At 37.5% G+C, this 24348-nt stretch overlaps 1 protein-coding gene and 1 long non-coding RNA gene across 2 annotated transcripts in view; one reads left to right on the plus strand and one right to left on the minus strand.

The window, feature by feature from the left end:
• Nucleotides 1-19644, minus strand: part of LOC131494469 (uncharacterized) — a 61707-nt gene extending 42063 nt beyond the window's left edge. Inside the window, exons 1-2 of the long non-coding RNA XR_009253418.1 lie at nt 19500-19644; nt 18113-18138 (exon numbers count right to left, since the gene is read on the minus strand). This is a non-coding gene — a long non-coding RNA (uncharacterized LOC131494469). The remainder of the gene's footprint in view (nt 1-18112; nt 18139-19499) is intronic.
• Nucleotides 19645-19773: 129 nt separating this feature from the next.
• On the plus strand, nt 19774-23531 carry AARD (alanine and arginine rich domain containing protein). The gene is given in 5 exon segments (XM_058698962.1): nt 19774-19971; nt 19973-20085; nt 20087-20129; nt 22688-22763; nt 22766-23531. Coding segments are annotated over 5 exon segments (519 nt in total). The 3' UTR covers nt 22855-23531.
• Nucleotides 23532-24348: the final 817 nt, after the last annotated feature.

Genomic DNA, 24348 nt, shown 5'->3' on the forward strand with positions numbered 1-24348 from the left:
ATCCGGATGGCCAACAGGCACATGAAAAGATGTTCAACGTCGCTCCTTATCAGGGAAGTACAAATCAAAACCACACTCAGATATCACCTCACGCCAGTCAGAGTGGCCAAAATGAACAAATCGGGAGACTATAGATGCTGGAGAGGATGTGGACAAACGGGAACCCTCTTGCACTGTTGGTGGGAATGCAAATTGGTGCAGCCGCTCTGGAAAGCAGTGTGGAGGTTCCTCAGAAAATTAAAAATAGACCTACCCTATGACCCAGCAATAGCACTGCTAGGAATTTATCCAAGGGATACAGGAGTACTGATGCATAGGGGCACTTGTACCCCAATGTTTATAGCAGCACTCTCAACAATAGCCAAATTATGGAAAGAGCCTAAATGTCCATCAACTGGTGAATGGATAAAGAAATTGTGGTTTATATACACAATGGAATACTACGTGGCAATGAGAAAGAATGACATATGGCCTTTTGTAGCAACGTGGATGGAACTGGAGAGTGTGATGCTAAGTGAAATAAGCCATACAGAGAAAGACAGATACCATATGGTTTCACTCTTATGTGGATCCTGAGAAACTTAACAGAAACCCATGGGGGAGGGGAAGGAGAAAAAAAAAAGAGGTTAGAGTGAGAGAGAGCCAAAGCATAAGAGACAGTTAAAAACTGAGAACAAACTGAGGGTTGATGGGGGGTGGGAGGGAGGGGAGGGTGGGTGATGGGTATTGAGGAGGGCACCTTTTGGGATGAGCACTGGGTGTTGTATGGAAACCAATTTGACAATAAACTTCATATATTGAAAAAAAAAAGAAATGTAATGTTTTCTTAAACACTTAATATTAATGATATTTAATTTTAATTTAATGTTTAGTAGCATATTGATGAAAAGGAATACTTTTTTTGGTTATAATCTTATGTTTAGGGTCTGTATATTTGATATTATTTATCAATCAGGATAGATTCTAAAAAGAATATAATAAAAAAGGAAGAAGTTATGTTTCCCTCTCTATTCAGAGGTTTAAGAAGAGAATCTCAGGTGTTGGGGTTCCCCAACTCCTTTTGATTAATGGTAAAGGAGCATTATGAAAATATTCTTGTACAGATGGACATACAGAGTATACTTGGTATTCTTAAAAAAATTCATATAAATATTGTGGGTGTCTGTGTTTGGATTAAACAATGGATCCATTGTATGCTTGGCACTGATATGACTGAAGATTTCTACTGGCTTCCTGCATTTACCAATAGTCCACAAAGGATTCATTTACATACATTTCCTACCAACCCCACAGTACTTTGGCTGAGTTTTCCAAGTCAGGTAAACCTCTCCTATTGTTTATATTGGTGTCTATGCCAAAGAGAAGTGATTCAATGGAAAGGCAGGCTTGCAGCATATAGCTGCCAAGTTTCTGGAACATAACTATTTAAAAGATGTAAATTTGGGACCAATTCTAGAAGCAAGGAAAAATACAGGATAATGAATAGCTTAATATTTTACATTTTATGTCTCTATATAACATTTAAGCCCTAAGGAGAAATGACAATGAAATGTCAAAACAATGAATCTGAACTTTTAGACTCTATTTTAATGCAGTACACTGATGCATTCAGACTACTGCATAAGCATTCTTTACAAGCTACCTCCGATATTACTGAGGTAGAACTCTGTGTAAAGAAATCCCAGGGACTTATAGAATGGATTGTGATTGGCTTCTCTTTCTTCTTCTTCATCCCTATTGTTTTTATAATACAAGTAATGTAGCATATATCTGTTGTTAAAATTGAACAGTCCTGGGCAGATGTTACGACTCCACAATGTTTTTGGGAATAGGATGCCTTCGGTGTTCTGATACTGAGTGTGGTTCCTACCCTCAAAGGAATATCATGGTCCCGAAATGTCTATTGGAACTCTAGCAATCAAATCTTTTTGATTTGAGCCTGCTTCAGATTCTGTGTCTCCCTCTCTCTCTGTCCCTCCCCCACTTGTGCTCTCTTTCCCAAAAAAATAAATAAATCTTAAAAAAAATTTTTAAAAAGTTTATATGTAGGATGATTGGAATGGAGGCAGAAAGAGAAGGTGAGTGGTGTTCAGAGTCTAGAATAGTTTTTGTGAGGGATTTGAGATGGCCAAAATGGAGTGAATTAAAGGATTATTGAACAATATGGAAAAGACAGCTGAGGCTGGGAATCATGTATTTATGATGAACATGGGCACATCGCAGTACTCGACTGCTTAGGAACAGGAGTGAAGACAATGGACAAATAGATTAAATTAGGGTTAGGACTGACAGGGTCGGGCTGGCAGAAGACCCAGAGTATAGAACACTAGATGGTGCTGATATGAGTTAGAGAAACAAATTTACCATGGGGTTCTGGCTGGGAAAGAAGAAATATAAAGGCAGGAGAAGACTTCAAAAATTAATTTCTCAGGGCACCTGTGTGGCTTAGTTGGTTAAGCATCCAACTGGACTTTGGCTCAAGTCATGATCTCATGGTCATGAAATCAAGCCCCATGGCTGGCTCTATCCTGACAGCACTGAGTCTGCTTGGATACTCTCTCTCCCTCTCTCCCTGACCCTCTCCACTTACACTCGTGTGTGCGCTCTCTCTCTCAAAATAAATAAACTTAAAAAATTGATTTCTTTTGAATGAAATCAAGAGTCAGATGCTTAATCAACTGAGACACCAAGTGACTCTCAAAATAAATTATTAAAGGAGCGCAGTAAGCTACAAGAAAAAACAGATAAATAAAAACAGGAAATTAATACATGAACAAAATGAGAAGTTCAGCAAAGATACAGACAGCATAAAAAACAAAATTCTGGAGCCGAACAATACAAAGATTGAATGGAAAAAATGCAATAAATATCTTCAATGGCAAACTGGATCAATCATAAGAAACAGCAAACTCAAAACAAGTTATTTGAAATTATCCAGTCAGAAGCACAAAGGAAAAAAGAATAAAAAAGAGTAAAGAAAGCCTATACAACTTATAGGACAACATCAAAAAAAACAAAGATACCTATCATGGGATTCCCAGAGGTGAAGAGAAAGGGACAGAAAGCTTATTTTAAACAGTAATGGCTGAAAATCACAAAATCTGAGGAGGGAAATAGTCATTTGTATTGATGAAGCACAAAGGTTCCAAATAGGTTGAACCTAAAGAGGTCTATAATGAGAAACATTATAGCAAAACTGTCAGAAGTTGAAGACAAAGAGAATTTTGAAAGCAGCCAGGGGAAAATTACTAGTTAGATACAAAGGAATCCCCATAAGACTATAAGTAAATTTCTCAGCAGAAACCTTGCAGGCCAGGAAAAAATGGAATGATACATTCAAAATGCTGAAAGAAATGAATTGTTATATCCAACAAAACTCTCTTTTAAAACTAAAGGAGTGGTAAAAACTTTCCTAGGCAAACAAAAACTGAACAGGTTCATCACCACAAGACTTGCCTTAGAAGAGGAAATAAAATGAGTTCTTCAAGTTGAAACAAGGTTGTTAAACAACAACATGACACCTTATGAAATTATAAATTGTACTGGTAAATATATAGGCAAACAGAGAATAATGTAATAGTGGTGTGTAAATCACTTTTAACATTAATGTAAGAGTTAAAATACCAAAATATTAACAACTATAAGCACAAACAATTTGTTAATAGATACACAATACAAAAAGTAAATTATGCCATCAATAACATACATGGGTTGGGAATAAAATGTAGGACTTTTTGTACACAACTGAAGTTGTTATCAGCTTAAGATATGTTATAACAACCAAAAGTTTTTTGCAAGCCTTATGATGACCACAAATAAAAAAACCTATATAGACGTAAAAAAGATGAGAAAAAAAAAATCAAAGTATAGCACAATAAAAATAATCACATCATAAAAGAAGACAGCAAGAGGGAAAGAGAACAAAAGAACTATAAAACAGACAAAAAACAATGGATAAAATCACAATAGTAAGTTCTTACCAATCGATAATTACTTTCTATGTCACCAATCAAAAGACAAATAATGGCTGAAGGGATGAAAAAATAAGATTCAATTATATGAAGTCTACAAGACTCACTCCAGGTTTAAGAACACATGCTGAAAGTATAGGGATGGAAAAAGATATTCCATACAAAGGATAACCAAAATAGAGCAGGAATGGTAATACTTCTATCAGATAAAATAGACTTTAAGTCAAAACCTGTCACAAAAGACAAAGAGGTCATCAGTCAATGATAATAGAGTCAGTTCAAAAGGAACATGTAACACTTATAGATATGTATAAATCTAACATTAGAGCACCTAAATACTTAAAGCAAATACTGACATATCTGAAGGGAGAAATAGACAGGAATATAACAATAGCAATAGAACTGAACAAAACAAACCAAATGGACCTCACTGATATAGAGGAAACATTCTAAATATATATTCTTCTTAAGCTCACATGGAACATTCTTTAGAATAGATCACATGCTAGATTATAAGACAAGACTTAACAAATTTAAGAATACTGAAATAATTCCAAGCATCTTTTATGACCAAAATGGATTGAAACTAGAATTAAAAAAACAATATGAAAATGGAAAAACTCAGAAACACATATAAATTAACATATTATTGAATATCCAATGGGTGCATTTCTATACAGTAACAATGATCTATCTGAAAAAGAAATTTGGAAGACACTCCCATTTACGATAGCATAAAAAAATACTTAGCAATAAACTAAATGAAGGAGGTAAAATATCTGTATACTGAAAAGTATAAAACACTGATGAAAATATTAAAGAACACAGACATAAATGGGAAGACATTCTTTATTTATGGAACTGGAAGAATCAGTATGTTAAAAAAGTCCATATAACCTAAAATGATGTATAGACTCAATGCAATCTTTATCAAAATCCCAATGGCACCCACAAGTATATGGTCAATTAATCTTCAACAAAGCAAGCAAGAGTCTCTAATGGGAAAAAAATAGCCTCTTCAACAAACAGTTATGGGAAAACTAGAAAGCCAGCAACATGCAAAAGAATGAAATTGGACCACTTTCTTATACCACACACAAAAATAAATTCAAAATAGTTGAGAGACCTAAGTGTGAGACTTCAATTCAAACCATAAAAATCTTAGAGGAGAACACAGGCAGTAAACTCTTTGACATTGGTTGTAGCAGCTTCTTTCTAGGTGCCTCTCTGGAGGCAAGGGAAACAAAAGCAAAAATAAACTATTGGGACCTCATTAAGGTAAAAAGCTTCTGCACAGCAAAAGAGACAATAAATAAAACTAAAAGGCAGTCTATGGAAGGAGAGAAGATATTTGCAGATGACATATCCAATAAAGTTAGTATCCAAAATACATAAAGAACTTATAAAACTCAACACTCAAAAAACAAATAATGCAATTAAAAGTGGGCATGAATAGACATTTTTCTAAAGAAGACATAGAGATGGCTAACAGACACATGAAAAGATGATCAACATCACTCATCATCAGGCAAATACAAATCAAAACTACAATGAGATATCACTTCACACCTGTCAGAATGTATAAAATCAACAATACAAGAAACAATAAGTGCTGGTGAGGATGTGGAGAAAGGGAATCCTCTTGTACTGTTGGTGGAATGCAAACTGGTACAGCCGCTCTGGAAAAACAGTACAGAGTTTCCTCAAAAAGTTAAAAATAGAGCTAATTTACCATCTGGCAATTGCACTCTTAGGTATTCACCAAAAGAATACAAAAATGCTAATTCAAAGGGATACATGCATCCTGATGTTTATAGCAGTATTATCTACCATAGCCAAATTGTGGACAGAGCCCAAATGTCCATCAACTGATGCATGGATAAAGAAGATGTGGTATGTATGTGTATATAATGGAATATTATTCAGTCATAAAAAAGAATGAAATCTTGCCATTTGCAACAACATGGATAGAGCTAGAAAGTATTATGCTAAGCGAAATAAGTCAGAGAAAAACAAATTCCATATTATTTCACTCATATGTAGAGTTTAAGAAACAAAACAAAGCGGGGGAAAAAGAGAGGGAGGCAAACCAAAAAACAGACTCTCAACTATAGAGAACAAACTGATGATTACCAGAAGGAAGCTGGGTGGGGGATGGCTAAGATAGGTGATGGGGATTAAGGAGAGCACTTGCCGTGTGAAGAGCACAAGGTGTTTTATGGAAGCGCTGAAGTCACTATATTGTACACTTGAAACAAATATTATATGTATGTTAACTAACTAGAATTTAAAAAAATCTCAACAGCATTTTTTAGAGAAAAAGAAAAAAAAATCCTAACATTCATGTTAAATCACAACAGACCCAAAATAGCGAAAGCAATTTTGAGCAAGAACAACAAAGCTGGAGGCATACTTCCTGATATCAAAACATATTATAAAGCTACATAATCAAAACAGCATGGTACTGATATAAAAACAGACATATAGATTGATGGAGCAGATAGAGAGCTTATAAATAAACATGTAGATAATTAACAACTTGTCTTCAACAAGGGTGCCAAGAATGCATAATGGAGAAAGGATAGTTTCTTCAATAAATGGTGTTGGGAAAACTGGGTATCTACATGTGAAAGAATAAAATTGGACCCTTATTTTACACCATACACAAGAGTTAATTCAAAATAGATTAAAGACTTAAGTGTTAGACCTGAAACCACAAAACTCATAGAAGAAAACATAGGGGCAAAGCTTCTTGACATTGGTCTTGGCAATGATTTCTTGGATATTACACCGGAAACATTGGCAAGAAAACCAAAAATAGACAAAGGGATTACATCAAACTGAAAAGCTTCTGCACAGCAAAGAAAACAATCAACACTATGTAAAGACAACCTATGGAATCAAAGAAAATATTTGCAAACTATACATCTGACAGAGGATTAATATTGAAAAAATATAAGGAACTCATACAACTCAACAGCAAAAGCCAAAATAGCCTAATTAAAAAATAAACAAAGGAAGTGAATAGACATTTCTTCAAAGAAGACATTCAAATGACCAACAAGAATATGAAAAGGTGCTCAACATCACTAATCCTCAGGGAAATACAAACCAAAACCACAATGAGATAAAACTTCACACATGTTAAGATGGCTATTATCAAAACAAAAACAAAGATAACAAGTGTTGGCAGGAGTGTGGCAAAAAGGGAACCCTTGTACACTGTTGGTGGGTATGTAAGTTGTTATAGCCATTATGGAAAAACAGTAATGGAGGTTCCTCAAAAAATTAAAAATAGAACTACATTATGATCTGGCAATCCCGCTTCTGGGTATGTACACAAAGCTAAATCAGGCTCTGAAAGTGATATCTGCACTCCCATGTTTACTGCAGCAATTATTCACAATAGCCAAGACATGGTAGCAACCTTTACACCCATTAATAGATAGATGGATAAAAAAAAATGTAGTGTACACACACACACACACACACACACACACACACAGGAATATTATTTAGCCATGAGAAGAAAATCCTGCCATTTGTGACAACACAGATGAACCTACCACAGATGAACCTGGAAGACATCATGCTAAGTGAAATAAACCGGAGATAGAAGGACATATTCTACATAATACCACTTATATGAGGAACCTAAAATAGTCAAACTCAAAAACAGAGAGCAGAATGGTGGTGTTCAGGGGCTAGAGGAGTGGGCAATGGGGTATACGGCATACACAGTTTCCTTTATATAAGATGAATAAATCCTCAAGATCCACTGTACAGCATACAGCCTATAGTTAACAATCTTATACTTACTTAATCCAAAGTTAATCCTATACTTAATCCAAACACTTAAAATTTTGATGAGAGTAGATCATTATTATCACAAATAATAAAAGAGGAAAGGAGTAAATTTTTGGAGGTGATGGATATGTTTATGGCATAGATTGTGGTGATGGTCTCATGAGCGTATACTTAAGTCCAAACTCATCAAGTTGTGCACATTAAATATGTTCAGTTTTTTGCATGTCAGTCACATCTCAATAAAGTTTGTTTTTAATTAAAGAAGTTAAACTTTACAAGCTTAAAATAATAAATATTTATTATCTTGCAATTTCTGTGTTCAGGGATTTCGTATTCTCTTGTAAGGATGCAATCAAGGTGTTGGGTGGAGCTACAGTGTCATTTGGAGGCTTGACTGGGGGAGGATTGTTGTTCAAGCTCATGCACATGGTTGTGCCAAGATTCAGTCCCTCATGGCTACTGGATTGAAGACTTCAGTTTCTCAGTGGCTCCTGACCAGGGGCCTCCCTCTATTCCTTGCTACATGGGCCTCTCCATAGATCAGCTCACTGTACAACAGCTGGCTTTCTTCAGAACAAGCAAGAAAGGAGATAAAATTCACTCTTTTTGTAAATCTAATCTTAGAAATAACATCCCATTCCAAGAGACCATTTTAAAGGCTGCCTACCTCCAATACTAAAACCATTTCTGTCAGTTATCACCATTTCAATCAAGTTGTGTCATCAGTTACAAAAGGAATACATTTGTTAACATACTTCCTTGCTTGGGTATTCTTTGAATGGTGCATTGCACTAAGTACAGTTCAACAAACGTTTATGATGATTCCATAATATTTTGATTTTACTGAAAAGAAAATTAAATCTTAAAATGAGGTAGCAATGTTTTCCAGCAGATACTGCTTCTTGAGTACTAATAACTATTCTTAGAATTGAAATTGCCAAAGAAAACAGTTAACTTGTATATCTTATTCTAAAATATATTTATTAAAGCTGTTTGGACAAATTTGACATTTATTCTATGTCTCAAAACTCTTGAATGTCACAGTACACAAAAGGCCCTACAGAAAAGTGCCATAAGTTTTCTAGTTTCTATGATTTTCTGGTGTCATGTTTAGTTGAATCTTAGAAAAAGGCTGTAATTGAAATGTCTTCAAGATACAGAGCATGAAGAGAAGATAAACAGCCAATGCTATATTAAAAGAAACATATCTCTTTTTATACTTCCTATAGAAATGAAGTTGTGATATTCTTTTCAGACTATAAACTGACAGTCTAAAATTATACAGTATCCTGAATATGAGCTTTAATATATTCTCTGTCAATAAAAAAGTTACTGTTATCTATATTTCATACATGACTTTCATAAGTCATTTAGATTCATCTAATAAAAGAGCAAATGTATTTGGACAGATACTAGAAATGCTTTGTACCTTACAAGAACTAGATTTTTCTTGTTTGAGGCAAATAAGCTTCTGTGCATCTCTACAGAAACTATTCAGTAAAACTTCTATTTATTAGATAAAACTCAGTCTTCTGGATGTCTTTTGCATACTACTTTCAGAAAAGGAAATAAATCAAAAAGAGAAACTGATACCAGGGCTTTCAAGAAAGCAAACATCCTAACCTCCTTGAATTACTACATATGTTTATTTCTCAATCAAGCTATATATTCATGACAGGCCAGCTTCCACTCTGCTTGATGCTATCTTCATTTCAGGACCCAGGATGAAGGAGCTGCCTGCCTTAAGACACTGAAGGAAAAGAAAAGGCGGATTGTGTGATGGCACCAAAGATGTCACTGGGAAGCTGCATATGTCCCTTCTGCTCACAGTTTACTGAGTTAAGCAAATCCTGTGACCAAGCTTGAGGTCAGTGGAGTGGAGAAATATAATCTTCCTGCCATAAGACACAGAGAATATCTTGAACAGTAACACAACTTACCATACAGTTACAAGATGCGATGGGCATGATTAAATGTGTCCGATATGATCACTGACAATTTAAAATGGTCATCCAACCCACTGGAATGGGCATTGTCCAACTCGATTTCACTGTTGTAGGTCAGACCTCATTCAGTTTCCCTCGTAATCCTAACACCAATTCTCCTGGATCTTTTAGATCACATAGTACTGTGATGTTCATTGATGCAATGTTCAGAAACATGTGCCTATGGCAAGAACCCGACTCATATCCCTTATGTCAGATGGAAGAACCACATTTATAAAGGTCCTATTTGGTTCAGTGAACTCTTGGGTACTTTAATCTACTCAGCAACCAAGTGAGAAAGAAAAGATTATTCTCATTTTACTTGTGAACAAATCAACCCAGACAGCTTATACAAAGTCACGTGGCTAGCAACATGTGAAACTGGGATTTGAAACCAGCATTTTGACTTCAGAGTTCTGGAAAACTGTCCTAGAAAGACAATGACTACATTTTGGACATTCCATAACCAATAAGGAATTTTTGCCAGCCGCAAGACAACATGACTGTGTTCCCCAAACACTTCAAATGGCTCAAGCCACTAAACTGTTCACTGAAAAAATTACAAGTATTTGTTTTAAGCCTTATAAGGAAAATTTCCTCTCTCTGATGCCTAGAGAAATATTTTTTTTTTCTTTTTGCACAGAGCACTCAGAGGCATTCTGTTTGCAGTTGGAAAACATAGGGCCCATTGCTCAAAAGAATAATTGTCAAGGGATGGTTGAAGACGAGGCAAAGAAGTGGAATTAGATCTAAGGTTCCTAAGGCACAGCTAAAGAACACATAAAAGGGGTGCCTGGGTGGCTCAGTCGGTTGAACGGCCGACTTTGGCTAAGGTCATGATCTCGCGGTCCCTGAGTTTGAGCCCCGCGTCGGGCTCTGTGCTGACAGCTCAGAGCCTGGAGCCTGTTTCGGATTCTGTGTCTCCTTCTCTCTGACCCTCCCCCATTCATGCTCTATCTCTCTCTGTCTCAAAAATAAATAAACGTTAAAAAAAATTTAAAAAAAAAAGAACACATAAAAGAACTGGGGACTAGGTTTCCTAGGGAAAGGTGAACAGGCAGGAAAAAAAGATAAGAAATGAGTTGCAACAAAGGTAGATATTAAATGATGAATTTATGTAAGAAGATGCAGAGAGACAATTGGGCTTTTGTGTAAGGAGTTTCAGGTTTTTGTTTGGCTGCTGTTCTGCATGAATTAGGAAGGGAGCTAAGGAAGATTGGTCTAGGTAATAGGAATAAACAAAATTTAACTTTCAACCTCCTTTAGCTGAGTTTTAAGGCTTGATGTGGTATAAGGGAAAGAGCATAACCCTTGGAGCCACCTGGTTCTGGAGTCAAATCCTACCTCAGCTGTTTCCCTGCCTACTATGTGACCTTCGGCAAGTTTCTTACTTTCTTTGAACCTCAGGTTTCCATCTGAAAACAAAACAAAACAAAACAAAACAAACAAAACAATCTAACACAGAATTTTTGTGATTAAATGAATTGTATACCTACCTGTATCTGTGCCATATCTGTAGGGCATCTGTATACTACATCTATATTTGTGTGTGTGTGTGTGTGTGTGTGTGTGTGTGTGTATACATATATATCTGCATCTGTACTTGTATCTGTGTCCACATCTATCTAATGCTTAAGAAATGCTCTATGAATGTTAATTGCCCCTGCTGTATCAATCAGTTTAATCAATATTTACATGTATCTTTTATGCTAACATTGTGCTAGTTTCTAGAGAGGACGAAAAGGTGATGAAGATCCAGAAACTATCCTTAAGAAGCAAAAATGAAAAAGAGACATAGAGACCACATAATTCCAGATATTACATGATTTCCGAAAGTTGGCTGAGACTGCTGAGTTCAGAGACTGACAGCTTGTTGCATTTGGAGTTGATGTCATGACCTCTCAATGAATCATGTGATCCACTTTATACAAGTACACTGATAAAATATGCTTCAAGGCCAGTTCTTTTTCTTTTCATTAGAAGATACTGTACTCTTTCAAGCAAGCCTGACTTACCATTTTGGACTCACTGTGGAAAATTTCATTAACTTACACATGTTTGCTTCAGGTGCTAGCCTAGTCAGTGCCTTCCTCCTTCTCTGTTTCCCGTTCCTCCTTTCCCATTCTGCTGTTTTCTTTCTCTTTCCTTCTCTCTTTTTCATTCACTTAACAAAATTTTATGTAGTGCCTATTAACTGTAGGTACCATTTTAGGCATGGGGGATATAGTTAACAAGAAAATATTTGTTCTCATGGAGATTATGTTCTATTAGGAGAAAATAAACAACAGCATAGGAAACAAATATATGACAGTTGGTGTGTTAAGAGAGAAAAAGCAGGATAAAGACACAAAGAATGACAAAAATGGAGGCATGTATATACACTAGATCAGGGAAAGCCTCTCTGATGAGGCAATATTTGAGCACAGACCTGAACACAGTAAGGGAATTAGCCATCCACATAACTGGGAAAAGAGAATTCTAGGCAAAAGGAACAACAAATTCAAAAGCACTGAGATGAGAACAGCATAGAGACCAGGTGGCTGGGGTGGAGTAAGTGAAGGAAAGAGAAGAAGGAGATGAGATCAGAGAAATGGAAGAAATGCCATATGGGATGAATTAGGAAGAACCTTGTAGGCTATGGCAGAACATTGGACTTTATTCTAAGATGGGAACACACTGAAGATTTTGAATGAGGTGGCATGATCTTCTTCAAGGTGAACAATGTAGGGAAGAAAAATAAGGGCAATTATGCAGGGTAAGACCCTATGCCAATAGTCTAGATAACAGGGAGTGGGAAGATTAGTCTAGAATGGTAGCAGTTAGACACTCTTTGATTTTGGATCTTTCATAAAGTACAGCCATGTTGATAAATTGCATGTAGGGTGAAAGAGGGAGAAGCAAATTGTGGGTGATTCCAAATTTTGTATTCTGAGTAAGTGACAGAATTGAATTTCCATTCTATGGGGATGGGGGACTGAAATTAGAATATAAATAAGGGATGTGGGGAATCAAGATTTAAGAGTGAGATATATTAAGCTGAAAATCCAAGGGTAAAGATAGAGTTAGAAGAGATATCTGACCTAAAGATAAAAGTTTGAGATGTTGGCATACCACATAGATAGTAATAAAAGCCATAAAACAAGATGAAGTCACTATGCAGTGAGGAGAGAAAGACAAGAGAAGAGGTACAAGGAGAAAACATGAAAACATTCTAAATATAAAAAACTCAAAGATGAGAGGAATCAGTAAGCAAGGCTCAGAAGGATGCTCACAAAAACTTCCTTCAGGGACCACTGTCCTTCTTTGCCTGATATCCAGTGTCATAAAGTCTGTTCTATCATATATTTTGTGTTTCTTGGTTGTTCAGAATTGAGGATAAATCTAGTTCATGTTACTCTATCTTTACAAGACACAGAAGTTGTATCTTTGTATCTAAAGTGCATCTCCCCTGTAAAAAAAGTAATTAAAAACAAACTGCGTCTCTTTTAGGAAGAATATATTTGTTTCTTGCTTTTGTCATCTCTACCTTTTAGTTGGAATATTTAGTACATTAATATTTAATGTAATTTTTGATATGATCTAATTTAGATCATTTTACTTGTTTTATGTTTGTTCCCTTTCTGTTTTGATTCTGTGTACCCCATTTCCTACCTCATTTTGGATTAATGTTTTTAGAAAACCATTTTAGTTTACCTAATGGCTTAAAAAAACAGACTTTATTTTTAGAGCAGTTTTAGATTCACAGACAAATTAAGCCAAAAGTACAAAGAGTGTCCAGTACTCCTGTCTCTCTCCAGCTACATAAACTCCCCACTATCAACATCTTTCACCAAAATGGTACATTTGTTACAACTGATGAACTTATACTGACACATCATTATCACCCAAAACCCATAGTTTACATTAGGGTTCACTCTTGATGTTACACATTCTATGAATTTTGACAAAGGTATAATGACATGCATCCACCATTGAAGTATACAGAATAGTTTCACTGCCCTAAAAGTCAATATGCTCTGCCTAGTCATCCCTCCCCCTCCAACTCCTGCAACCACTGATCTGTTTACTGTCTCCATAATTTTGCCTTTTCCAGAATGTTATAGAATTGGAATTATACAGTATACACCCTTTTCAGATTGGGTTCTTTCAATTAGCAATATGCATTTAAGGTTCCTCTATGTCTTTTCATGGCTTGATAGCTCATTTCTTTTTAGCTGAATAAAAAGAAATGATAGCTCATTTCTTTTTAGAATTCCATTACCTGAGTGTACCACAATTTGTCCATCTACCTACTATATGATATCTTGGCTGTTTGCAAATATTGGCAATTATGAAGAAAGCTGCTAAAAACATTTATGTTCAGGTTTTTGTGTGGATGTATTTTTAACTTCTTCATACAAATACTAAGGAGCATTATTGGTGGATTATTTGGTAAGAGTACACTCAGTTTTGTAAGAAATTGCCAAACTATTTTCCAAAGTGGCTTTACCATTTTGCATTCCCAGCATCAATGAATGAAGGTGCCTATTGTACCACATGCTTCCCAGCATTTGGTGTTGTCAGTGTTTTTGATTTTGGCCATTCTAATCAGTGGATATTGATATCTCAATTGTTTTAATTTGCAATTCCATAATGACATGCAATGAGCATCTTCTTATATGCTTGTTTTCTGTGTATCTTTGATGAGGTGTCCAGGTCTTTTACCCACTTTTTAACTGGGTTATTTTCTTATTGTTGAATTTTAAGAGTGATTTGCATATTTTGGATCACAGACTTTTATCAGATACATATTTTGCAAATATTTTCTCCCAGTCTGTGGCTTGTCTTCTCATTTTCTTGATAGTGTGTTTCACAAAGCAGAAGTTTCTTTAATTTTAATGAAGTTCAGGTTAGTATTTCTTTTATGGATTGTGCCTTTGATATTATATCTAAAAAGTCATCACTATATCCAAAGTCATCTAAATTTTCTTTTATCTTCTAAAAGTAGTATAGTTTGCATTTTACATTTAGGACTATGATTCATTTTGAATTAATTTTTGTGAAGGTTGTAAGTCTAGGTCTAGATTCTTTTTTTTCTTCTTTTTGGCATATGGATGTCCAGTTGTTCCAGGACTATTTATTGAAAAGACTGCATTTTCTCCATTGTGTTGTCTTTCCTCTTTTGTCAAAAATGAGCTGCCTGTATTTATGTGGATGTATTTATGGGCTCTCTGTTCTGTCCCACTGATCCATATGTCCATTCTTTTGTCAATACCACACTCTTTTGATTACTGTAGCTTTATATTAAGTCTTATAGTCAGGTAGTATAAGTCTTCAAATTATGCTCTTCTCCTTTAATATTATGTTGGCTATTCTGGGTATTCTGAAATTCTGTATAAATTTAGAACCAGTTTGTTGGAATGCACAAAATAATTTGCTGAGATTTTGTTTGGTATTGCATTGAATCTATAGATAAAGTTCGAAGAACTGGCATCTTGTCAATATTGAGTATTCCTGTCCAGGAATATGGAATATCTCTCCATTTATTTAGCTAAGTTTCATTTTTTCAGTTTTGTAGTTTTTCTGATATAGATCTTGTACATATTTTGTTAGATTTATACCTAAGTATTTCTCTCTCTCTTTTTTTTTTTTTTTTTTTTGGTGCTAATGTAAGTGGTAATGTGTGCTTTACATTTCAAATTCCACTTGTTCACTGCTGGTATATAGGAAAGTGATTAACTTTTGTATATTCTACTTGTATCCTGCCAACTTGATGTAACTGCTTCTTAGTTCCAGAAGTTTTTCTGTTGATTTTTTTAAATTTTCTACACAGATACCCATTCTATCAGTATTTTAGCTGTAACTCTTGGCACTATTTTTTGGTGGTTGCTCTAGACTATAAAATATATGCTCTTAATGTTTTACAGTGCACATAGGATCAATACCATACCACTTCACATAAAATATATAGCTCCATTTATCCTCAAGAGGTAACCATCGGTTTGTTCTTTATAATTAAGAGCCTATTTCTTTGTTTGCCCCCTTCCCTCTTGTTTTCCCCTTGCCCATTGTTTTGTTTCTTAAATTCCACATACGAGTGAAATCATATGGTATTTGTCTTTCTCTCACTGACTTATTTCACTTAGTTCTCTCTAGCTCTGTCTACTTCATTGCAAATGGTAAGATTTCATTCTTTTTTATGGCTGAGTAATATTCCATTGTGTGTGTGTGTGTGTGTGTGTGTGTGTGTGTGTATATATATATATATATACACATATATATGTGTGTGTAGGTATATATATGTATATAGATACATATATACATACATATATAGACACACATATACACATATAGAGAGATCTATATCCATATCTATATCCATAATATCTATATCTATATCTATATCTATATCTATATCTATATCTATATCTAATCTATCTATCTCACATCTTCTTTATCCATTCAGCAATTGATGGACATGGGCTGTTTTCATAATTTGGCTGGCTAGCTCAATTGATGGAACATGTGACCCTTGATCTTGGGGTCATAAGTCTGAGCCCCACGTTGGGTGTAAAGTCATATATTTTTTGAAAAACAGGAATGAAAGTCATTTATATATATACACAGACATTTATAATTTCTTATGATTCTCATTCCTTTGTAAAGGTCTAAGTTTTCCTCTCCTATCATTTTACTTCAGCCTGGGGTGTTTCCTTCAGTTAGACTGGTAAGAAATTTTCTTAGTTTTCTGCTACATCAAAACATGTTTATTTTGCCTTTGAAGGATATTTTTGCTGGATATAAAAATATCTGTTAAATCTTTCCTTTTTTCTTTAAAAATTTTTTTTTTAACATTTATTATTAAGAGACAGAGCATGAACAGGGGAGGGGTAGAGAGAGGGAGACACAGAATTGGAACCAGGCTCCAGGTTCTGAGCTGTACAGCACAGAGCCCAATGTGGGGCTCGAACTCACAAACTGCAAGATCATGACCTGAGCCGAAGTCGGATGCTTAATCAACTGAGTCACCCAGGTGCCCCTTCTTTTTCTTTTGAGAGAGAGAGAGAGAGAGAGAGAGCATGAGCAGGGGAGAGGGGTGGGGGGGGTGGAGGGAGAGAGGGAGGGGGAGGGGAGAGGGGGGGAGAGAAAGAAAGAGAGAGAGAGAGAGAGAGAGAGAGAGAGAGAGAGAGAGAGAGAATCTTAAGCAGGCTCCACACTCAGCATTAAGCCCAAGACAGGGCTCGATCCCATGACCCTGGGATCATGACCTGAGCTGAAATCAAGAGTTGGATGCTCAACCAACTGAGTCACCCAGGTGGCCCAAATTTTTCCTTTCTAAATCTAAAAAATATTGTCCTAATATCTTCTAGCTTTCAATTTTTCTAACAGGCAGTCAGCAGTCATTTGAATCGTTTGCATATATTTTTCCCATGGAAAATTAAAAATATATCTGCAAAGTTTTTGAGACACTTGAAAAGGTGGAGCCTAATTTCCCTCCATTTGAATGTAGTCCAGACTTAAAGACTTTATTCTAATAAACAGAATAAACAGTGGTGGAAGTGAATCTGTGTAACTTCTAGGACTAGTCATAAAAATGTAGTTCAGGAAACAAAGAGCTTCTATCTGGCTTATTCTTGATCTCTCTGTCTTGTTCTAAGGGAGGGTGGGCACCATAGTATGAGGACACTCAAGCAGTTCTGGGAAAGGGTTCCCAAGGAGAGGAATGAGGTCACCTGCTCACCATCAGCACCAATGCCTGCCATGTGAGTGATACATCTTCCACGTAGATCATCCACCAACCCCAATCACATCCAGCTTCAAATGACCACAGTTTTGGTGACATTTGACTACCATGCTATGAAAATCTCAGATCATAACCTTAGCTTTTTTCAAATTCTTCTCACAGAAAATGTGAGACATAATAAACATTTATTGTTGTTTTAAGCCAATAAATTTGGGGGTGATTTGTAATACAGCAACGGATAACTACATTTCCTAACTAAAATGTCTCTACATGTTATAGTCACTCTAATTCACCAATGCTTCAATTCACTTCTACCAAAAAAAATTGTAAAATTCAAGATACACTGTAGCTGAAAAAATCAATCTATGGAAGGAAATTATTAATTTTTGATAACTCCAGTCTATTTTAAAATACCATTTTGTCTTTCTGGTTTACCTTTCCAGCCTGAGCACCTTGTATAATGTCTGGTATATAATTAGACATTGATTAAATATTGCAGAATGAATAAATGAATTTGCTCCTCCAGGTTTTAGCTTCTGGAGGGTAAAATCTGTGTCTTATTCATGGTACAATACTTAACACTGAACAAATAGGCCCCGTTTGCTGTTGAAGTAAGTCAAACTTACCTGAAGTTCTTGTTGAAGTAAATGATCTGGAAACAGAAGTGAAAAATCATGGCAGAAAACTCATTTTAAACATTTATACTGTACATTGACCAGTGCTTATTTTCAAGCCCCACCTCCTATCACCGTAACAAACAAAAAACCCACCAAACAAAAATACCCTAAATTTATATACTCTGTCGGTTCCTCACAAACCTTAAGGATTTTTACAATCTCCATCACTAGAACCCATCTTCGAATATTTCTAGAGAATCTTTATGAAACAACATACAATGATAGGTATTTGTGCTTAGATTGTAAACTATTGTTAAGATGTTGAATTTGGCAAATTAGCCTCAGAGGCTAATTTGGTAATCTGAATTCCTCCTTACCTAGTCAAAGCCTTAAACCATTTTAGTAGAGCTGAATTTTATGAGCATAGGCAGTTTGAACACCTCATGCAACATATAAATTGAGCAACTACTTTTCCCTCTTGAGGCAGTGTGCATATTTAGGTGTGGTCCGGTGGTTTACAGCACAAAGCAGCCTTCCTAGGTGCAAATCCCCACTAGACCATTTAACCAGCATTGCGATCTTTGGCACACAGCTTAACCTCTGCCTTAGATGCCTCATCTGTAAAATGCAGAAACTAACAGTACCTCCCTCACAGGACCGTTGTGAAGAATAAATGAGTACATGAGAAGTGCCTGGCACATCGTAAGCACTAATAGAAAATAGTTCTTATTGCCTTCAATGCCTACCACGAACCTAGATCGTTGTAGGGGGCTTGTAGATCTTTACTGAACAAATGAGTAAGATAAGAGTACTGTATGAACATCTCTGCCACATTTTTTGGAGGGGAGTGGGGGGGGATTGTGTTCGTGAAAACACAAAGGTTTGGATTGTTTCTTTTTAGAAATTCTCCATTAGATCAAAATGAGGCAGTTGATTATGCTCATTGAAAGAGGACATACAAGTCATACTAGCACATGATTACATTGAATTGGGAACTATGAGACAACACATGTTGGGGTAAGAGGAATTTTCATGGTTCATTTCAGCCCCTTCATAAACTTCATGAAAGCGGCAGAAAGTCAAATATAAAAAGGAGCACAGAGTTTCTGAATATCAAGTGCTTTCTGCACTGTTGGGCACGTGGAAAGGCTATTCTTACTAACTCAGAGAGACAACTTCCCAGACTGTGAGCAACACCTGTGGAGAGGTTACGGGCCTAATTAGACTTTAAACCCCCAACACCAGGCCACAGTGCCTAACCGACCGGAGAAAAGTCAGAAAAACATATTTTACAGGAATGGAGTATTCAGTAATCAAGGCAACTGGGGCAGACTTTGTGGCAAGATATTCTACGTTTGGTCCCAAACCTTCCGTCTGTACCTCAACTTCCACCTACCTGGAGAGATACAAGTCTTCCTCTTAGACACTCCAAGGAGCAAGAAGTGATCCAGTTGCAACCTCTTCGCGGAGTTACGGGGAACCACCTCCTCCGATTGCCGCTAAAATGGGAGGAAGGCCAGAGATGAGTCTGGGAGAAAGGAAGCGCCTCCGAGGGGCTGAGCGACAGCCGCGTCCCACTTGCCAGCGGTCCCGTCGGTTCTGTTAGTTACCCCCGTCCCCGCCCTCACCCGCCCTAATTCTCGCACTTGGAAACCAACGGTTAGCGATACATGCCTGGAATGGGCCCCGCCGCCTCTGGAATGGACCCCGGGGACTCCGGCAGCCGCAGAGAAGCGACTTCCCGGGGACCCCACGGAGTCCCAGTCAGTGTTGGGCTTTGGCCCCGAGGCCCTTGCCCGACGCGCGGCTCCCCCGGGGGCAGCAAGCGCACGGACGGCCAGGAGGAGGCCTCCGTCGCCCCCATGCCGGCTGCCGGAAGACCTCAGGCGGCGGCTGGCGGGCGCCTTCCAGCTGGCTGTGCCGCGAGGGGGCTCCCGGCGCCCCCCGGCGGAGGCGGAAGCCGAGGCGCAGGAGGAGCAGAGACCCGAGCGTCTAGAGCGCCCGGGCCGGGCTGCAAGCCGAGCTGGTGAGAGCGCGCGTGTGCGACCGGCTCTCGGCGACACCGTCGCCTTCCTCCTCCCCTCGGGCACCAGAGCCTTGTGGTCCATTTGAGGACTTGAGAGGCCGCGGGGAGCTTTTCCCGGAGAGGAAGAGATGAGAGCGCGCAGCGAGGTCGAGCTGGGCACTGGCCGTCGGTCTTCTGGCGCCGGCCCCCGGCTCCCGTCCGGACTCGGTGCTCACGCACCCACCTCTCAGCGGCAGCCTGGAGCGAGGAGGGCCTTCGGGACCCAGGGTGATGGCACCTGCCCGGGGCCGAGTCTACTAGAGACACACCCAAGACCCCAGTGACCAACCCCTCCAACTTGTTCTATATTTTTCTGCCATATGGAAAGCTCCCTGTGGGGTGGGGAGGAGGTGGAGAATAAAATTCCAAACAGATGAGGGTTCAAATCCCAGCATTAACATTTACATGCTCTTCTAGTTCCTACTGGGTCTAGGACTTCAGGAATGGTAATGAGCAACTTTGGGTTTCAGTTTACTTGTATATAAAATAGAGATAATAACCTCATAGGACTGCCATTAGGATTATATGATAATGTTATATAAGCATCTAGAACATAGGCACTATTCAGCAGCTATTATTATAATTATTATTTTTTAAAAATTTTTTAACGTTTATTCATTTTTTGAGAGACACAGAGAGAGTAAGAGCGGGAAAGGGGAAGATAGAGGGAGGCACAGAATCGGAAGCAGGCTCCAGGCTCTGAGCTGTCAGCACAGAGCCCGTCACAGGGCTCGAACTCACCAACTGCGAGATCATGACCTGAGCCTAAGTCTGACGCTCAACCTACTGAGCCACCCAGGCGCCTCTTTATTATCATAATTATTATAGACCTTGGAAACGGTACCAAGAAAACAAAAACAAAAACAAAACCCATAATGACAAATACACAGGTATGAAAGATCAAGGTTTTTTTTTTTTTTTTCCAGAAAGAAGCCAGCAATTTTCACACATACACAGATATTCTGTTCTTGGGTTCTAGACCGTGGTCAGCATCTTGATCAACCATTTCACCAAGGTGTATGACTGGTCATGAGGAAGAGGCAAAAGGGTCTGGTTGCTTTACCTTAACACCATCACCACTAGAAGAAGCAGTTTCTGATAAAAGGCTGTTACCAGATTTCTGTAGGAATCCACACACAACCATATGCATATGTCCATGTGTCATGTGTTAGGGTGGTATTTGTGTAAGGAACAATGGTGAACAGGTTCAGTTAATTTAAAGACGTGTTGCTATTTGTCAGTTATGCTATTATTTGTTGTTTGGTCTTCTTAGGATGCATTGATTTCTAGGGTCTGAATTTTGAGAGTTCCATATACCTAAAATTGTAGGCAAATTATGTATGTGCATAAGGTGCACTTCTGACCAGCTGCAGTGGGGGCTGGTGTGGAGACAAGTGCGGGAAATGAAGCTAGAAGACTAGGGCAGGACTGGAGAGCACCTGTGCGGTACTGGAGAACTGAGGCTCCCTGGAGACAAGGGGCAGGGGCTTTCTGTGTGGCTCACTGTGTTACTCTTAGCGTGCTGTATGTTCATTTACTTTGTCCTTTGCGAATTCTCTCGCTATCAGAAAAGTGGTTCCAGGTGCTGAAGAATAAAAAAACAAAACAAAAAACCGTGGCAGAGGAAACTGAAAAAAATTTTTATCCAATGATTTTACTTTGCAAATTGGGGTGGGGGAGACCAGTATTTGCTTTTTACCACGCTGGTTTGTCCTGGGGTGGTTCTGTTGGTAAGTTGCTGAGGGTTTTAAGCCGAGAACAGGGTCCTCCTGTATTAAACAAGGCCCTAATTGAAGAAATTTGCAAACATTTAATTATTAGTTTTCAACCACAAAATAAAGATTATGTTGGACTAAGCTTTGTTGGGCAGTCTTATAGGTAAACTGCCCTAGAGATTTATTTTTTAATACATGAGGACCTTCATAAACCCCCAGTGGAGGAGGGTATAAATCAGTCTTGCTGTATAACAGATTTCACTCTAGAGTGAAAATTGTTAGATTATATAAGTACATCTAACTGCACATGTGCCTCTAAGGTGTCGTTAAATGGTTTTGCTCGGCAGGGTGACCATTTAAAATCCTAAAAACTTGAAATGACAAGTACCCAAGTAAATGGGCCCAGGTCCTGAGAGCTCAGGTGGCCCTGGGTAGCTATCCTGTGGCTCAGAAAGCTCATAAAGATAAATGATTTCATTGCAGATCACACGCCATTGCTTGAAAACAGCCTTCCGTGCACAGGAATTTTTCATATGGACAGCTTTGTGCGTCAGCTATTTTTGTTTTCATTTCAAGGCCATTTCAAAAGCTATTTGTATATCTGGATTTTACCTTGTCGCATAGAAAGTCAGTTTTATAGCCAGGCCAAACAGTCAGAAATGGAGAATAAGATGAGAAATACATCTTTCTTGATATCTTATTTTCCTTTCCTACAAAGTCCTTATTTTTCCTGTGCAGAAAGCAGTTTCATTTGATCCGTTATCTCAGGCTAATAAAAATCCTTATTCTTTTTCTAACTTTTAGCTGGAAATGCATTTCCAAAACCACCAGCTGGCCAGAACTTTCCTGGATTTAAACAGGAAAAGGTCGCAGTTGAAAAAGGGTATGAACTGTAAATTGTATCCGAATCTCAAAGCCCTGAGGAGAACGTTGTGACTCTGAAAGAAGAATATGCACACTTGAAGATCTGAACCTGAAAAGTAACACGACTCCAAAACAATTCTGCCGCTTTGAGAGAAAGGAGAGAGAAAATGGTGTGTTATCAAGTTTAAAAGTTATATATTCATAGTTTTGACTGGGAAATAGAAATGCAAGAAAAATATATTGAAGAATGCCTAAGGCCAATTTCTAGCATTCTGTCTTGTGCCACCTCAACTTTCTGTCGTTACCTGAACTTTTAGAATCCATGCAAGTTTTTGTTTTACTTGATTATTCTTGGTTTGTCTGTCCAGTTAGCTCTCAGTATCTTCCCCTGCCTCTTTATTTGATAATTATGTCCACCTAGATTCTAACCATACCCTTAGGGTAGAGTCTGTCAATACAGATGCCCCACCTCCCTGGATAGAGTCACTCAGATCAAGGCAGATTGATCAGCTTGTCCTAGGAGCTTTTGAAGTAAAACAAAAGAAGTGGATGAGTATTGCCTGATGGTAGAGGCCATGGGGTGGGGGGCTTGGAGGCTGCTGGTGACCACCATGTGAGAAAGTGCCAGCTCTAGTGAAGGAGGTTGAAACTGAACCAGAGTGCACAAAAGTGAGGGAAAGAGCCAATTTTCCTTGTCCCTGGGGTTGAGCTGCATAAAATCCCAGCCCTGAATCCCACATGAAAATACTGTGATATCCTCCCAATAAAATCTCCTTTGGCCTAAGTCAGTTGAGTTGGATTTTTATGTCTTGCACCCCAAAGATTCCTAACACAATTCCTTTGTTAAGTTTTTAGGACTTAAGAAGATTCATGTTGAATTAGAATATCTATCTTATCCCTAAAAGTATTGCCTCTGTAATGCAAAAAATAAAGTTAATAAAAAAAAATAGTTGCAGATTTAAGTGATATTCACAGTGGTCATTATCTGTAAAAATAAATATTAATTTACAAGACATATAATTTTATTATTTAAAAATAAAAATTAGTTGTTGAAGAGAAAGGAGAACAGAATGGACATGGTCTTTCTCTTAAAACAAACACAAGTTGTTTTATGTGTGTGAGGATTTGAGGATTATCTGGACCACATTTCATTTGTCCTTAACTTTTTTTTCCCACTAGAAGTGAATCATTCAAGCCTTTTGGTACTTTATTTCTTCCCTCTGTAAAACTGAGGTATTACTATGTTCAACTTATAGGACATTGTCAGCAAGCAGTGGGTAGCATCCTGATATCTGATCTCTGGATTTCTTGAGAAATTCTCCATATAAGCTCTTGGCTGATAAATATCCACTGATTTCTTAAATCATTTTCATAAAATAGATTTTCTATATGTCTATCCCTCAAAGTTACAGAAATTCTGGGGAAAGAGTGGAATTCCTTGTGATCTGTTCTTTGAAAAAAATTGTAATTTATTGGAGCAGTCATTCTCAAGTACATTTTTAAGGTTAATATTCATAAATTGTGATTTTGTGTTTAGAAAATATTCAAGATGATTCATTTTATGAGTTAAGTTCCTTACAGAATACAGAGAAGCTTATACT

The sequence above is a fragment of the Neofelis nebulosa genome, chromosome 14, assembly GCF_028018385.1.
Source record: "Neofelis nebulosa isolate mNeoNeb1 chromosome 14, mNeoNeb1.pri, whole genome shotgun sequence".
NCBI classification, from domain to species: Eukaryota; Metazoa; Chordata; class Mammalia; order Carnivora; family Felidae; genus Neofelis; species Neofelis nebulosa.